Source organism: Aquarana catesbeiana, linkage group LG10, assembly GCF_042186555.1.
Source record: "Aquarana catesbeiana isolate 2022-GZ linkage group LG10, ASM4218655v1, whole genome shotgun sequence".
Taxonomy (NCBI): Eukaryota; Metazoa; Chordata; class Amphibia; order Anura; family Ranidae; genus Aquarana; species Aquarana catesbeiana.
Genome location: NC_133333.1, coordinates 208,799,800 through 208,817,956, shown reverse-complemented (window position 1 = coordinate 208,817,956; position 18,157 = coordinate 208,799,800). Strand labels below are relative to the sequence as shown.

General features: G+C 43.6%; 2 protein-coding genes across 2 annotated transcripts in view; one reads left to right on the top strand and one right to left on the bottom strand.

Annotated features, from left to right (window-relative positions):
* LOC141111166 (uncharacterized) overlaps positions 1–18,157 on the bottom strand; it is a 169,961-nt gene that overhangs the window by 96,322 nt on the left and 55,482 nt on the right. The gene's annotated exons all lie outside the window — the stretch shown is intronic.
* Positions 1–18,157, top strand: part of CRTAM (cytotoxic and regulatory T cell molecule) — a 70,945-nt gene that overhangs the window by 10,279 nt on the left and 42,509 nt on the right. The window contains exons 2-4 of the mRNA XM_073603211.1: positions 1,405–1,542; positions 5,336–5,488; positions 12,904–13,044. Of these exons, the coding sequence (XP_073459312.1) occupies positions 1,405–1,542; positions 5,336–5,488; positions 12,904–13,044 (432 nt within the window). The remainder of the gene's footprint in view (positions 1–1,404; positions 1,543–5,335; positions 5,489–12,903; positions 13,045–18,157) is intronic.

Here is an 18,157-nt window from a genome sequence, read left to right as displayed (position 1 = left end):
CAATTTCTGCCAGTGTGCCCATCATTTGCCGCTACTGTGCCCCATCAGATGCTGTCAGTGTGCCCATCAATTGCTGCCAGTGTGCCCCATCAGATGCTGCCCGGGACTTACCTGTCTCGGAGCGGGTCAGCGGCAGTGTCCTGCACATCCTCCATGTCTTCTTCCGTCCTCTCTCAGGCGTCCAATCACAGCACCTGACATTTCAGCTAATCAGGTGACTGATAACAGACTCGGCAACCTGATTGGCTGAGAGGCGGATTCAGTGTTGGCAAAGCGAATTCCTTTGCTTTGCTAACACACAGCTGAGTGAACAGCGAATGCACAGCATTGCGCCCGCTGTTCACCTTTTTGGGCACCTATTAGAGCCTATGGCTCTAATCAGGTGCTTCCAAAAACACCCCCGCTGTTGTAATTCAGATGCCCGGCGCCCGAAAATGGGTCGGGCACCTGAATAGGGGGTGTCAGCAGCGACCATAGATAGATTTATGCAATGCATGAATCCATCTATGGTGATTAGAGTGGTACAGGAGAGAGGGGGCGGCGCTCCTGCGCCCTTTATGGACGCACCGCCACTGAGTGTCCCCATCTTCTGATGGCTCCTTCCAGCAGGATAATGCTCCATGTCACAAAGCTCAAATCATCTCACCACTAGTTTTCTTGAACATGACAATGAGGTCCCTGTACTCCAATGGCCTCCACAGTCACCAGATCTCAATCCAATAGAGTACCTTTGGGATGTGGTGGAACGGGAGATTCTCATCATGGATGTGCAGCCGACAAATCTGCAGCAACTGCGTAATGTAATCATGTCAATATGGACCAAAATCTCGGAGGAATGTTTCCACCACCTTGTTGAATCTATGCCATATAGAATGAAGGCAGTTCTGAAGGCAAAACAGGGTCCAACCCGGTACTAGCAAGGTGTACCTAATAAAGTGGCCGGTGAGTGTATATCTAAACCCCAGAAAACATTATATATTGCAGCTTTTCAGGACTTTCTCTTCATTTTTATCTGGTCATCCTGTCAGTAGCACCCTTCCTGTCCTGGTGGGGCCAATGTTCACTTGCTGTACAATAGCAATAGAAGAGCAGCATAGTCAACCTAGAACAGGACTACAAGACACCCCCCTTCTCCATAACATGAGAGATAGTGGGTAATTGATAGGAGTTCGGCACAGACTGAAATCACAGGAAGTTATCATCTCACTGAATTTTTGGCAGGATTAATAGGTATATTTTACACTTCTAATAAATCTAACAATGCATTAAACTGTATATTTACCAGACCTAAAGGGTCCAAATATGAGAAGTTTATTATTAGAGTTCATCCTTTAAGCTTCTGCCATGCAGCATTTCCTGTACAGTGGTGCCAGAACCTAACTCACCACAAACTTATTCTTGCAGCAAAGGTTTTCTACTCACGTGTGTCTGTGGAGGAAGGAAGGACCCTCACTCTTAGATGTGCGTTTCCAGGAAGCGACAGCTCCGCCATGCAATGGCTCACACCAAGGGGATATGTCACCTTCTTCAACAGTGAGAAAGGTGAGTGCGGAGTCCTTCTTTAATTTTATTTCCCTGGGATGAATAATGGATGGACAGGTTGAGTGAATGAAGAATCATTTAAAGGTCGAATCATTGAGCTGCTGTGTGTACAACCCTCTGGGACCAGCTACTAGTCTGACAGATGAAGTATCCAATTGTAAGCAGGAGCCAATCACAGAGGCTTCTTCACTGATGACTAACACTTTGCTACAGTGATTAATCATTGAAGCCGTTAGGACACTTTCACACTGGCAGCTGGTTGGGGGGGGGGGGGGGGGGTGTTGCTGGGCGGTTAAAAATAGGCGGCTGAGCTGTGGTTTTACTGCTCCCCTGGTCGCCAACATGAATTCTAACATTACAAAAATAAAAAATCCCTGGTGGGGGAATATCCTTGTTTGTACCATTGTTCCTCATCGTTTGTACCTTCGGGAGGAATAGTGCCCCATCATTTGTATCACTGGGACAAATAGTCCTCCATCGTTTGTATCATTAGGAGGAATAATGCCCCATCTTTTGTATCATCGGGAGGAATAGTGCCCCATTGTTTGCATCATTGGCAGGAATAGTTCCTCATTGTTTATATCATCGGGAGGAATAGTCCCCCATTGTTTGTATCATTGGGAGGAATAGTCCTCCATCTTTTGTATCACTGGGAGGAATAGTGCCCATCGTTTGCATAATCGGGAGGAATAATGCCCCATTGTTTGTATCATTGGGAGGAATAGTGCCCCATTGTTTGTATCATTGGGAGGAATAGTGCCCCATTGTTTGTATCATTGGGAGGAATAGTGCCCCATTGTTTGTATCATTGGGAGGAATAGTGCCCCATTGTTTGTATCATTGGGAGGAATAGTGCCCCATTGTTTGTATCATTGGGAGGAATAGTGCCCCATTGTTTGTATCATTGGGAGGAATAGTGCCCCATTGTTTGTATCATTGGGAGGAATAGTGCCCCATTGTTTGCATCATTGGAAGGAATAGTGCCCCATTGTTTGCATCATTGGGAGGAATAGTGCCCCATTGTTTGCATCATTGGGAGGAATAGTGCCCCATTGTTTGCATCATTGGGAGAAATAGTCCCCCCTTTTTGGTGTCAGTGGGAGAAATGGTGCCCCATCGTTGATGTCAGTTGGCAGAATAGTGCCTGGTACTAGTCAGAGGAATAGTACCCAAGGCAGGGCTGTCTTAATGAGTGGGCACTGCCCAGGGGCCCCAGCTGCATGGGGGGCGCCTGCACTTTCCCCAAAGCAGCTGGTCCTTGAGCCCACACTGCCCCAAAATTGGGGGCCCCATGATGGCACTGAGAGTGATGGATACACAGGGGAGGCAGGCTGGCAGCGGTGCATCGTGCTGTGCAAAACGATACCTATTATTTCACAGCCAGCAGAGAGGGGTGGGGTCAGAGCGCAACTGTTTGCACGCTTAGAATGCCCGGAGGGATGCTCCCTCCTCCGCTCCTCCTTCTGCCTGCTTGATTGAAGTTTACATTCACTGTATCTCCACTGGAAAAGGGGGTACAACATGTATGGAATAATGGTGCTGGGGGATATCAAAGGTGTATGGGGAAAAACAATGCTGAGGGGGGATCTGGTGTGTATAGGGAGTAGAAATGCGTGGGGTAGCTTGGGTGACTATAGTGCTAGAGGTATTAGGGATGTAGAGAGGCCACAGGGTAGGGGGTATCAGGGATGTAGTGGGGGTCACAATACAAGGGGTATCTTATGGTATATGGTAACAGTGTTGGGGGGGAATATCTAGGGTGTAGAGGGGTTCGAGCGCTGGGGGGATATCTGGGGTGTAGAGGGATCAGAGTGCTGGTTGGATATCTGGGGTGTAGAGGGGTCACAGTGCTGGTTGGATATCTGGGGTGTAGAGGGGTCACAGTGCTGAGGGGATATCTGGGGTGTAGAGGGGTCACAGTGCTGGGGGGATATCTGGGGTGTAGAGGGGTCAGAGTGCTGGGGAGATATCTGAGGTGTAGAGGGGTCAGAGTGCTGGCGGGATATCCGGGGTGTAGAGGGGGTCAGTGCTGGCGGGATATCTGGAGTATAGAGAGGTCAGAGTGCTGGGGGGATATCTGGGATGTAGAGAGGTCAGAGTGCTGGGGGGATATCTAGGATGTAGAGAGGTCAAAGTGCTGGAGGGATATCCGGGGTGTAGAGGGGTCAGAGTGCTGGGGGGATATCCGGGGTGTAGAGGGGTCACAGTGCTGGGGGGATATCTCTGGTGTGGAGGGGTCAGAGTGCTGGGGAGATATCTGGGGTGTAGAGGGGTCACAGTGTTGGGGGGATATCTGGGGTGTAGAGGGGGTCACAGTGTTGGGGGGATATCTCTGGTGTGGAGGGGTCAGAGTGCTGGGGAGATATCTGGGGTGTAGAGGGGTCACAGTGTTGGGGGGATATCTGGGGTGTAGAGGGGTCAGAGTGCTGGGGAGATATCTGGGGTGTAGAGGGGTCACAGTGTTGGGGGGATATCTGGGGTGTAGAGGGGGTCACAGTGTTGGGGGGATATCTCTGGTGTGGAGGGGTCAGAGTGCTGGGGAGATATCTGGGGTGTAGAGGGGTCACAGTGTTGGGGGGATATCTGGGGTGTAGAGGGGTCAGAGTGCTGGGGGGATATCTGGGGTGTGGATGGGGTCAGAGTGCTGGGGGGATATCTGGGGTGTGGATGGGGTCAGAGTGCTGGGGAGATATCTGGGGTGTGGATGGGCCATAGTGCTGGGGAGGCATCAATCTAGCAGATATATTATATGCACAGGACAGCTTTGTTACTTTATGTCTGTAGTATTTTCCCACTGTTTCTTTGCTGTACATAATGATTGCTCATGTAGTTAATGTGGAGCTCCATCCAAAAGGGGAAGCTCCGCTTGTCTGCCTCCTACCTACTTGATGTCTGTTTACCTGCACTGTCTCCATTGTAGGCCAGGGGCCCCAGAGCATTACTTTGCCCAGGGGCCCATGATGCTATTAAGACGACCCTGGTCAAGGGCCAGATAAAGGCAAGCAAACGGCTGGATTTGGCCCCTGGGCCGCAGTTTGGAGAGCACTGTTCTAGAAGACAGATAATTGTATGAATTGGTTAATTTGTTGAATTTGTAAATTCGTTAGATTTGTCATCGGTCCAGACAAAACCTGAAGAAATGATCTTTAAATTATTACTGCAGCATTGACATTAAAGTTGCATCTACAGCTCATACTTTTTGTCATCATTTTTGATATGGTACAGAAAGGTTAGAACCCCTACCAAGTTCTTACTGCTGTGGAGGTGGGGAGGAGTGCTGAGAGTGATAAAAAATGGTCACTATTTTGGTGTATGAATTAAAAGAAGGCCAACACGTTTTGGGGGATTCTTCAGGGCTTTGGTAATGTTGGATTTGTTGGTCATAAGTTTTACAGAACATCTAATGAACCTCCAGTGGCACAATGGACACTCAGGAACAATGTTATCATATTAGGAGATAAACTGTATCCATCAACAAACAGATTTGACTGAAGCTTGAAAGAAAAGGGGCAGAAATCCCCCAAAATGCATTAACGATAAGGTGAAAACTTCCAATGGGGACACCTGCTACAGTGCCAGCTGTCCAACTTTCTCACTTTGGAGAGATTTCTTTTCACTTCCTGCTGTGTCTCCAGGAGAGAAAGTGAATGGAAATCTCTACAATGGGACACAGACAGCAACAAAGACACAAAATAAACACGGATGGTGGTTATTACCATTCTCTACTCTCTACAAAGCTGAAAACAAGTTTGAGCTTTGGATTCACTTTCACATTTTTTTTGCTTGTTTTTAGTTTTGAAAGACAGAAGATTCCAATTGATCAGGTCATCGCAGAACAGGCTTGTTATCAGTATATCCAATATTACCTTGGACGATGAAGGCGTGTATATGTGTTTACACTACAGCACACCAGTGAAAGCCAAAGAGGTCAACGTTACAGTGCGGGGTAAGTCATACATACATTGGCCGGGTTATTGATCTGAAATAAAATATGGAGGCAGGTGATTGGTCAAAATAAACCCTGGAGAAAGATGATTGGTCAAAAATAAAACATTCAGACATTGGATTGGTCAAAAATAAAATGTGGAGAAAGGCGAATGGTCAGAAAAAAAAAAAAAAAAACGGTGAAGGCAGATGATTGGTCAGAAATAAAAAGTGGAGGAGGGGGATTGGTCAGAAATAAAACGTTGAGGAAGGGGCGTGATCAAAAATAAAACATGCAGGTGGGTGATTGGTCAAGAATAAAATTTGGAGGTAGATGATTTAAATTTCACTATGTAGATAATTTATAGGCAACATAAGCAAATTTATGTGCTTTGTGGCTATTGAGGATATTGTTTCCAGAGTTCAGCTTTAAAATTGGTTACAGTTGCTATGAAGGAGAGTTACTAAAACTGGTGCACTTAAGCAGCTTCTTAGCTTGTTCATTTAAAGTGATTGTAAGGGTTTGTTTTTGTTTTTTATTTTAAAAATAAAAAACATATCATACTTACCGACACTGTGCAGCTCGTTTTGCAGAGTGGCCCCGAACCTCGTCTTCTGGGGTCCCCCGGCATTACCTTGCGGGTGCGTCCCGAGTGCAGCATTCGGCGTCCATAGCCACCGAATGTATGACTCGGCCCCGTCCCCCAGCGCCCGCGTCATTGGATTTGATTGACAGCAGCGGGAGCCAATGGCTGGCTCGCTTTAACTGACAATTGTGCGGTCGTGCGACGCTGTACCCAAACAAACTTGACATCCTTTTTTCCCCACATATAGAGCTTTCTTTTGGTGGCTTTTGATCACCTCTGCATTTTTTATTTTTTTGTGCTATATGAGTGACAATTTTGATAAAAAACAATATTTTTTATTTCTTGCTATAATAAATATCCCAAAAAAAATTCTTCGTCAGTTTAGGTCATTATGTATTCTTCTACATATTTTTGGAAAAAAAAAAAAAAAAAATCGCTATAAGTGTATATTGATTGGTTTGCACAAAAGTTATAGCGTCTACAAAACAGGGGATATATTTATGGCATTTTTATAATTTTTTTTTTGCCAGTAATGGTGGTGATCAGCTATTTTTAGTGGGACTGCGACATTGCGGCAGACAGATCGGACACTTTCAACACTTTTTTGGGACCATTGACATTTATACAGCGATCAGTACTATAAATAGCCACCGATTACTGTATAAATGTCACTGGCAGGGAAGGGGTTAACTAGGAGGCGATCAAGGGGTTAAATGTGTCCTAGGGTGGGGTTGGTTCCTGAGGAACAGCAGATCTCTCTCCTTCCCTGTCAGAATGAGGATTTGTTTACATTGACAGATCCCCGTCCTGGCTCTCTGAGGAGCGATCGCGTGTGGCCGGCAGACATTGTGGCTTAAAGCAGCCGCCATACAGCTACGGTGATTCGCGCAGGTGAGCCAACCTGCCGCCGTATCGCGACGGTGGCTGATCGGCAAGTAGTTAAGAGAAGTCTATGTAAGTCGCAATGAAAATCGTCAAAAAGTAGTGTGGGAACCTTTTTCATAATCTATGATATGAACAGTTTCATTGCCGAAAATAGGCTGCGACTTGTCATGCGATTTGAAAGTGTCAAATCGCATGATAAGTCGCATCAGTGTGAACTGAGACTTAAACCTAGAAGCCGACTGGTTACATTGCACAACTGCACCAGATTCTGTGTTTACCAGTTTTAGTAAATCTCCTCCATTGTGTCTTTTTTGAGTGACCCTGCCCACATGAGGGTGTATGTTCAGTTTAAGTCGATGTCCCTTAAAAGTATTGGTAAAATTTTCTAACATATTTAAAAGGGATTGAACTAAAAAAGTTTATCATATAACACACATTTCAAAAACTCCATCAAAAGAGGTCAAAAATATAATTTAGTCTCCCTGCCATTTTTTTTTTTGGGCTCGAAAAATTTTGTAAAAGAATCCCAAAACACATTTTTGTTTAGAATTAATCATATTTCACTGAAAATCCAAGTATATGTGGACACCATACTGCATACCTCCCAACTTTTTGAGATGGGAATGAGGGACACCTATCAGCAAATGTATGAAGGCATAGGACACACCCCCTGCCACGCCCCTTTAAAGGAGAATTGTACAAATAAACGAGATTGATTAAACCCACGTGTGCTTTTTTTTATCACTACTCTTCCTTTATATTGGCTTTTGGAATTTACAAATGCAGCAATTTAGAAACTGGATGAAAGGTTTAGCGTTGGAAAACACTTTTTGATAGATAAAAAGTACTTTTTATATACAACTATATAGATCAGACCAAAATGAGGGACAAATGAGGGGGGGAAGAGGGACAGAGACTCCAAATCAGGGACAGTCCCTCGAAATCAGGGACAGTTGGGAGCTATGCTGTATGTTCAACAGCCTTTGGCTGTCCTGCTGTTGGGGAATTTTGGCAGGAAATTCTGGGATCTGTAGTTCCCCAGTGGCTGAAAATCCACGTTACGATAAAGCACTTTCCAAACCTTAAGTTCCCCTTGGCATGTAACAGACAGGGCGTGACAAAAGCGCGGCTCATTCCTGTATAATGGGCTGATAAAGACTAAAAGTGAAACCAACAACATAGAGAAGAAGCCCCGACATTTAGAAAGAAAGAACCACAAAGAAGAACGTACAGGAAACATTGCAGAAGCCGCACACACAGGAGCTTAACCCTGCTAGTTCTCATCACACACGGGCCCCATGTATATCTATGGATGTATATTAGCGTGTTGCACACATGCACTGTGCATGTATTTTTTGGTGTGCATCCATTCATTGCGCATCCATGCAGTACATGATCCTAATTACATTGTAATGCATACACCAATAAACTTCTGCAGAAAAAAAAAAAAAAGATCACAAAGGCTCACATTAACCCTTTCGCTGCCAGAGCCGTTTTTTGCTCTTTTTTGCACACGTTTGAAAAAAAAAAAAATCCTTTTAGGCCTGAAGATTACACAAAACCCCCCAAACATTATATATTTTCTGAAAGCAGACACCCTAGAGCAGGGGTTGGCAACCTGGGGCCCTCCAGCTGTTGCAGAACTACAAGTCCTATCATGAATCTGGGAGTAATTGTAACGGGCAGCCTTGCAATGCCTTATGGGAAATGTAGTTCCACAACAGCTGGAGGGGCCCCAGGTTGTCTACCCCTGCCCTAGAGACTTCGAAATAAAACAAAAATCATTTTTTTTAATTAACCATTTCAATACAGGGCATTTTCACCCCCCTTCCTGCACAGGCCAATTTTCAGTTTTCAGCGCTGTAACACTTTGAATGACAATTGCGCGGTCATGCAACACTTTACCCAAAACGTTTTTTATTTCTTGCGCTATAAACAAAAAAGAAGAGTGACAAGTTTGGGAAAAAAAAAAAAAAACACAATATTTTTTACTTTTTGCTATAATAAATAAATATAAAAATTTTTCCTCAGTTTAGGCCGATATGTATTCTTCTACATATTTTTTGATAAAAAAACCCCCCAAAAAACTGCAATAAGCGTATATTGATTGGTTTGCACAAAAAAGTTATAGCGTCTACAAAATAGGGGCTAGATTAATGGCCTTTTTTATATATTTATACCAATAATGGCGACGATCTGCGATTTTTATCATTACTGTGACATCGCGGGAAAAATCATGGGAAATGTAGTTCCCCCAGGTTGCCTACCCCTGCCCTAGAGAATAAAATAAAATAAGATAGTTCCAATTTTTTATGTCACACGTTAACGCAAAGGTCTAGGAAATGCAAAATTTCTGTTAAAAAAACACACACACTAAAGGGAATCTTAGGGGAAAAAAAAAAAAAACACAGACTACTCACATTGTTGGTAAAATATAAAAGATGAGGTTGCACCGAGTAAATAGATACCAAACATGTTGAACCCTAAAATTTGTGTGCGCCCGTGAAATGGCAACAAACTTCATTACCCTATATTTTCTATAGGTGACGCTCCAAAAGCCACCTATAGGTCACCAAAAAGTCCCCTTATGTGATGTTTTTTAGGTGACAGGTTCTCTTTAACCACTTGCCGACCAGCTGCCACAGTTGAAGTGTAGGCGTGCGCGTGTCCATTTGTTAGCGGGGGACCCAATCAGTGGGTCTGTCAATCTAAACAAACAGATCCCCATAGCTCCCATCTGTCCCTGATTTGGAACAATGTCCCTCACTCCTCCTCATTTGTCCCTCATTTTGGTCCAATCTATATAGATGTATATAAAATGCACTTTTTATCTATCGGAAAGTGTTTTCCAGCACTAAACCTTTCATCTGATTTCTAAATTGCTACATTTGTAAATTCCAAAAGCCAATAAAAAGGAATAGTAGTGGTAAAAAAGCACTTGTGGGTTTAACCAATCTTGTTTTTTCAGTACAATTCTTCAAGGGGGCATGGCAATGGGGCGTGTCTTATGCCTGCATACTTTTGCTGATTGGTGTCCCTCATTCCCATCTCAAAAAGTTGGGAGGTATGGATCCCCGTTCTGACAGGGAAGTACAGAGTGATTAGGAACAGCGTTCTCTCTGTACTCCCAGTCAGTCCCCTCCCCCCACAGTTATAAACACCTCCCAGGCAACACATTTAACCCCTTGATCGCCCCCTAGTGTTAACCCCTTCCCTGCCAGTATAATTTATACAGTAATCAGTGCATTTTTATAGCTCTGATTGGTGTATAAAGGTCACTGGTCCCAAAAAAAGTGTCAAAAGTGTCCGATCTGTCTGTCGCAATGTCGCTGTCCCACTAAAAATCGCTGATCACCATTACTGGTAAAAAAATAAAAATGAATAAAATAATAAAAATGCAATAAATCTATTCCCTAATTTGTAGACATTATAACTTTTGCACAAACCAATCAATATACGCTTATTGAAATTTTTTTTTTTACCAAAATTTTGTAGTAGAATACAATAAACTGATTTATTTATAAAAATAAACTGATGAAGAAATTTGTTTTTTTTAATTTTTTTTTGGATATTTAATATAGCAAAATGTAACAAATATTGTTCTTTTCAAAATTGTTTTTTGTTTTGTTTATAGCGCAAAAAATAAAAAACCGCAGAGGTGATCAAATACCACCAAAAGAAAGCTCTATTTGTGGGGAAAAAAAGGACATACATTGTTTGGGTACAACGTCGCACGACCGCGCAATTGTCAGTTAAAGTGACGCAGTGCCGTATCGCAAAAAATGGCCTGGTCATTAAGGGGTCAAATCCTTCCAGGTACTTAAATGGTTAATGAGACATGCAGGGTCTAAAAAGGCCCTGCATGTCTCCTCGGCTTCACTAAGGCTGGGTTCACACATGTGCGGTGCGAATTTCAGCTCCGTTTTCTCTGCGAAGAGAAAAAACAGCTGTTCAGCGATTCCTCTCCGTTGTGGCTGCGGATCAGTGAGCAGGGAGAGGGGGGAAAGGGGGGAGGTGTAGTGAGGAGAAGGAGAGAATTCGTGTTCAGAACGCAATGCATCTGCGAATCAGATGCGTTCCCATGGAAGATAATGTGCTTGTAATTCGCACCGCAATGCCCAGAAAACGCACACGTTTTTGGGCAATGCGCAGTGTGAATGCAACGCACATGTGAACCAGATGCATTGAAATGAATGTATTTTAAAACGTCCTGCGAATTGGATGCGGTGTAAGCCGCATCTAATTTGCATAGGTGTGAACGGGGCCTCAATGTTTTGCAATACAGATCGCCTTGCAAAACATTACTTCCCATCTCAGCTAGGTGGGCGGGGACACGAATAGGCTGACCCAGAAGTGACGTCATAGACATTGCTTTCCGGGTAGAGGAGAGTGGACGTGTGTCTGCTCTTCTCCCTCCCCTCCAGCTGCTGGCACCCGCCATGTCACCCCCAGGCCTGCAGATGGGCAAGCGGAGCCCAGAAAGCATGGAGTGCTTCCGCCTGAATGCTTTCACCTGACAGGCAGGAGTCTTTTTATTTAGCAAACAATAATAAAAAAAAAAACAGCAGTGATTAAATACCACCAAAAGAAAGCTCTATTTGTGTGAAGAAAATAATAAAAATTTCATTTGGGTACAGTGTTGCATGAACGCGCAATTGTCATTCAAAGTGCGACAGTGCTGAAGGCTGAAAAATGGCCTGGGCAGGAAGTGCCCTGTAGGCAAGGTTAAAAGAGGCACATCTAAGTATGCAGGCATCCGGGGTAAAACTGTCCACATAGACCGTCCTCTGCACCGCCAGAGATGTCATCCTTTCCACTCTGCGCTCCACGAGTGATTCAAGCCTCGCTTTCAGATCGCTCTACTGCAGGGTAGTCTTCCCGGTCACGATTGCAGACTGACAGCGGTGAGAGCCGGCGGTGTGGAGGACGGTCTATGTGCACAACTTTACCCCGGATGCCTCCATACTTAGATGTGCCTCTATTAATAGTCAACCATGTGAGTTGCTAAATGTTGTACCTTCATTAAATGTAACCATATTGCTACACTAAGACCCCATACACACTATACAACTTTTGTTGTCTGATTTCCTTTAGATTTACCAAAACCATGTAATCCAAGGGCCGGCCTGATTGCAGACAAATTTAAACTCTGAAGGTTTGACCTCATATTATACGGTTTTGGTAAATCTGAAGGAAAAGATCTACAGAAAATTGTATAGTGTGTATCCAGCTTTAGGCGTCTCTTCTCTTTTATACTCTGGAGCTCCTGATGGATTTTGCTTCTAATCCCCTTGTGGAGGCTTCCATTTGTGGATGGACATTTTATGGCTACACAACCTGGTCACATTGCTATAATCTTTTTATATGGACTATAAACCGAAAGCCTTATAAATAAATGGTTGCGGAACAAATCTTCTGAGTGTCCATTATTTCTTATGGGGAAATTCGCTTTAATATACAAATGCTACAAGCATGTTTCTGGAACGCATTATGCTCGCAATCCAGGGTTTTACTGTACACAATATTACCAAAAGTATTGGGACGCCTGCCTTTGCACACACATTAAATTTTACTGGCATCCCAGTCTTAGTCCGTAGGGTTCAATATTGAGTTGGCCCACCTTTTGCAGCTATAACAGCTTCAACTCTTCTGGGAAGGCTGTCCACAAGGTTTAGGAGTGTCTATGGGAATGTTTTTTTTCCTTTTTGTAACTTTTATTTTGGTTTTAAACATTAAAAAAAAAAAATGAAAGAAAAGAGGACAAAGCTGTGTTCAATGTTAATACCCAAATGTGCGAGGAAATAAAAAATGGAAAATGTTTGGATGATTGACTTGAACACAGCTTCACATAACTGAGATGACATTCACATTGCTCAGTGAATAGTTCCCCCCCCTCATCCTTTAGTAAATCAAACCTAATATGTCAGGGTGAATGAGCCGTAATTTCTATCCATCTCTATTGCAGCCACCCCTTCCCAGCCTATCATAGAGGTCGTTCAGATCCCTGGAAAATCCTCTAAAGATGAAATTGTTCTAAACTGCTCAACCTCCGGCGGCCGGCCCTGCCCCAGGATGACATGGCTAGTTGGTCACACCGAGTTGTCAGGTAGGTCAAAGAATCCTAATATTCCTTTACTATGAACACCATATACTGGAGGACGTGCAAACAGAAGAAACAGCGGAAAATGATCAGTTCAAAGGACCACATAACCTTAAGGCCTCATGCACACAGGGCGTTTTTTTTTTTAAACTCTCCTAGAAGCCTTCCTTTTAGCAGCAGTGTCTTGGCAAAAAAAAAAATTTTAAAAAAGGCCTTCCACTTGTAAAAGTGTGTAACGTGTTTACACACATCAAGCATTTCAGCGTTTATTCATTTCACTGGCTAGAAAAAAATATTTACCGTATTTATCGGCCTATAACACGCACCCCAAGTTTATGAGGGAATTTTAAGGAAAAAACTTTTAGAAGGGAAATTTAAGGAAAAAAAAAAAACTTACATTTAAATGCCCATCAATGCAGCCTTATCAGTGTCCATCTGCAGCCTTACAGCCTTGTCAGTGTCATTTGCAGCCTTGCAGCCTTATCAGTGTTCATTTGCAGTCTTGTCCATCATTGCAGCCTTATCAGTGTCCATCTGCAGTCTTGTCCATCATTGCAGCCTTATCAGTGTCCATCTGCAGTCTTACAGCCTTATCAGTGTCCATCTGCAGTCTTACAGCCTTATCAGTGTCCATCTGCAGTCTTACAGCCTTATCAGTGTCCATCTGCAGTCTTGTCCATCATTGCATCCTTGGCAGTGTCAATTGCAGCCTTGCCCCTGTGTCATTTGCAGACAGTCTGTACGCTGTCAGTACCGTGCCATTAAGGCCCCTTTCACACGGACGGATAGAATGGTGCTTTTAGCTGCGGATTTTCTAGTTTTCTACCGCAGCTAAAAGCACACAATGTTTCCTATGGGCCCATTCATACACTGCGTTTAGCTGTGATTTCGTTACATGCGGTTCCGTGCTGATAGAAAAAATAGAATTGACTGCGTCCAGGAGAGATTTAGCGCAGCTATCTGCACATAACCACAGGTAATCGCAGTCTTTTGTGTCAACTGCGGATAGCAGCGTGAGAAAAAAAAAAAAAACAGGAAGCACTGCAGAGGACTGAAATGCATCATGGATAATCAAAAACATTGACTACCGCAGCAAAAAGCAACCGCGTGAAAACGCACCTAAACGCAGGTAATCGCATTGTACAAATGCAGCTGATCGCAGTGCCTGGAGTCTTGAATTTCACCGAAAAAAAACATGCTTTTAACTGCAGCAGAATAGTCGTCCGTGTGAAGGGCGCCTTAAAAATGGCGCCGCCGAGATATGGAGCCGGATGTCCTGTATATCTCGGCGGCACTCAACGGCTCTCGGCGGCTTTCGCCGGCTCACGTGAGCCAAAAGCCGCCGAGAGGCTCACAATCGGCGGGGGATCGGCGTATAACACGCACCCACGATTTTCCCCTGATTTTAACGGGAAAAAAGTGCGTGTTATACGCCGATAAATACGGTAATTCTGGCCATGTGGACACACTGGCACTGGAGGGGGGGTGTTGGATCTAAAAAGCCTCTGCCACTAAACGCTGCTAAAAGTTTATGTGTGAATGGACACACAGGCTAACATAGAGACGAGTTAAGAGGCAGGAATAAAAAAAATAAAAAAATGTCTGACACCGCTAGGAGCGCCTGCAAAATGTCCAGTGTACATGAGGCTTTATTCATGACAGTGATGTCACAACAGTAGCAAACGTGTTTTGGGGGCCCAAATACCCCTTCATCAGGGCTGACATTTAAGTGCTGGGCTTCCTAAAATATCAAGATCTTGGCACAGCTATTAATATGGCGTCTATAATACAAAAATATATAATTCAGTTTGATCCTTGGGCTATTTTATTTCACCTTACTTCACAATCAATATCTAGATATAAAAACTCAATAACCCCACATTTGCTAAACACAGCAAAATCCTTAATACTGATGTACTGGAAGCAAAAGTTTACACCGAACTTAGCTCAGCGGTTACGAAAAATAGAGCATATATGTCATAAAGAAGAATTTAGGTACAATACCAAGGGCATGGTTGACAAACACTTAAATATATGGGCATGTTGATTTGATTTTAAAACTACTTCATTATTTTATAATACGATATCAGATCCCTGATATTATAGCATTCTAATGACATAAAGTTGTCAGATGATATAATATATGATATTTGGATAGATATGGTGCAATGGAAGTTCAATACTCTTGTTATTTATAATCCCAGGCCTGGAATAGAATGCAGCGCATTCTATTGGCATTTATCCCTCTCCCCCCCCCCCCCCCATCCTTTTTCCCTCCTTCCCTATTCCTCCCCCTTCTTTTTGTTTTTGCTTTTGTTATTTTGGTAAAAATAAAAAAATTCTCTATAAGCAGAGATATTAATATTTAAATAATATATTTGCTGTTTGAATTGTTCCTTTTTTTCCCTTTTCTTTCTGTAAGAGCTAAAATGCCTGACTATATTTTTTTGTTCTTTTTGCATTTGAGTTTGAAATGGCAATAAAAAGTAATTAAAAAAAAAAAATAATCAAGATCTCCCCAAAGATTATTAGATTGCTTAAAGGGGTTGTAAACCCTTGCCATTTTTCACCTTAATGCATTGTATGCATTAAGGTGAAAAACATTTTTTAATGCAGCAGAGCCCCCCTTATACTTACCTGAGCCCTGAAATTTGCGTGACGGGAACAAGCATACCAGCTCCAGTCGGTGTCTCGTGTCCTGATTGGATAGATTGATATCTGCGGTCAATCAAATCCAATGACGTGGGCACTGGTGGGTGGGGCCGAATCCGGCATTTGTGTCTATGGACGCAAATGCTGGACTCGGGAGCGCGCCCACAGGGTAACCCCCTCGGGAGAGTGCCTCTCCTTGAGGGTTATCTGATGTGGGGAGGAGCCATGAGAGCAGCCGGGGGACCCCAGAAAATGAGGTTCGGTGGCCACTCTGTGCAAAATGAGCTGTACACTGGGGCTAAGTATGATATGTTTTTTATTTAAAAAAACAAACCTTTACAATCACTTTAAACTGGAGGCCTGCAGCGCTCAATGGCTGTGTGCGGGCAACATTTGGGAGGCCTTAATATAGTCCATATTAGGAATCCCAGTAATCAAGTTGAGGAATTTTGGCTTCCGAAATGTGCTGGTTCCTGTTGTTGACATCACGGTCAAGAATAAAGAATAAATGGACTTTTGAACTGATCTTTTGGAATTCTGTTTCTTCTGTTTGCGCCCTCTTCTCAGGCCGGGTGTTCCACTCCTGCGAGAAATAAATCCCCACTTTTCAAAGCAGCCTAGATCTATTCTACAAGGACTATTACCAACCTATGTTTGAAGAAAGCTAAGCATCAGGTCCAGCGCTTCTGTATTTATTCTATTGTGTTTTATATACTGAAAGACTGGCAGGATATTACTACCTTGCGACTTCCTCATCTGGAGAGTCGGCAGACCAAAAATTGAATATATTGCAGCACACCATATGCATCGCAGTGCAACAAACCGCAACACAATAATGGGCTGCTTTAATCAACACACAATAATGCGTGCCCGCTAATGTCACGCAACAGTGTGAACCCAGCCTTAGATGTGGTGGCTGCATTCGATTTAGATTTTCAGCCTTCTTTTTCCCCTTTTATATTCACACAGTGTCAGTAGCAAATCTTCCTGTCCTTGGGGATGGCGGTCATTTAATGTACTGCATTTATATAGCAGCAGCATTGTTACCCTAGGACAGGACTACAGAACACCTCCCTCTATCTTTTTATCAATACGTGAATGGTGTTCTGTAGTGTTAATATACTTACTAATAATATGATCGAGATCAGAATCAAAAGCCCATTTTTGCACTGATCAAAAAGATATAACACTTTAATTAGTATATTTAACAGACAAAAAGGGAAAAAAAAAAAATCACACTGAGATTTTTGGCTGCAAAATTTGCCAAAAATATCTGTAGCAATACCCCCGAAGGAGCTGCTTAAATTTGTTCAGCCCATTACTCTGCCTCTCAACCCCAAAGAAATGTCTCAGCCCCTCTGGCACACCTAGCAAACGGTGTACTTGCAAACACAGTAAAACAGATAGAAATGTAGTGAACATGACTAGGGTAGATCAGAGGTCACCAATTACCAAAAACCTCTGGCCTGCCTTTAAAACTATACCTCCCACTGCCCATTAAAACACTTGACTCAAAATAGGATTAAATGGCCGTAGGGCCTTTTATTATAAACATACTAATATATCAAAACATAACATTACAGGTCAACTTGGGTTTGAAGTCCTTGAAGGTTACCATATTACTGAAACATAGGGGTTGATTTACTAAAGCTGGAGAGTGCAAAATCTAGTGCAACTCTGCATAGAAACCAATCGGCTTCCAGGTTTTATTGCCAAAGCTTATTTGCTCAAGCTGAAATTAGAAGCTGATTGGATACCATGCACAGCTCCACAGTATTCTGAGTGCACCAGCTTTAGTAAATCTCCCCCATAGTGTCTGTGGCACTGGCACCCACTAGCTAAGATGTGCCCCCAGCCGCAAGACACTGCCTCGGGGGCAATCCCAGCTGACCTCAGACACATTAGTGGTCTACCATGACCTGGTCACTCTTGGACCACCAACTAGAGGGCACCATACCAACGATGGTTCCCCACCTTTTTCCCAAAACACCAGATTTTCCACCCTTTCAAGGACCCCAAACCGCCACAAGTGTGAAACCTTACACTTGTGCGCCCCTCCAAACCCGAAAGACACGTTAGATCCTATCTTACAAACACAAAAACCACAGAGCAGTAACCCCCACATTGCGATAATCCCCATCACCCCCCAGGTACTGCCATGTTTAAATACACAACTCCAAGCGCCTAATGATTTTAACATCTCAGAGAAGTTACCGCATCGATTGAATTCAAATTTCACAATCCCCCTGGAAAACTCAGCCTGCCAGGGGCCTATCTAACCTAGAAAAAAATTGGTGACACCAGTGTTACTAGCCTATTGGCCACGCAAAGCCTGTCATGCACCCCAAACCACGGAGCTAAACCCATATCCCTGAGGGGACCCAATTACCTCCCAAAGGGGCCGACGTCTAATCTTCCAGCTCCCCAAGAACATAAGAAGGCCCCAATGTACAGACGAGGCACCATA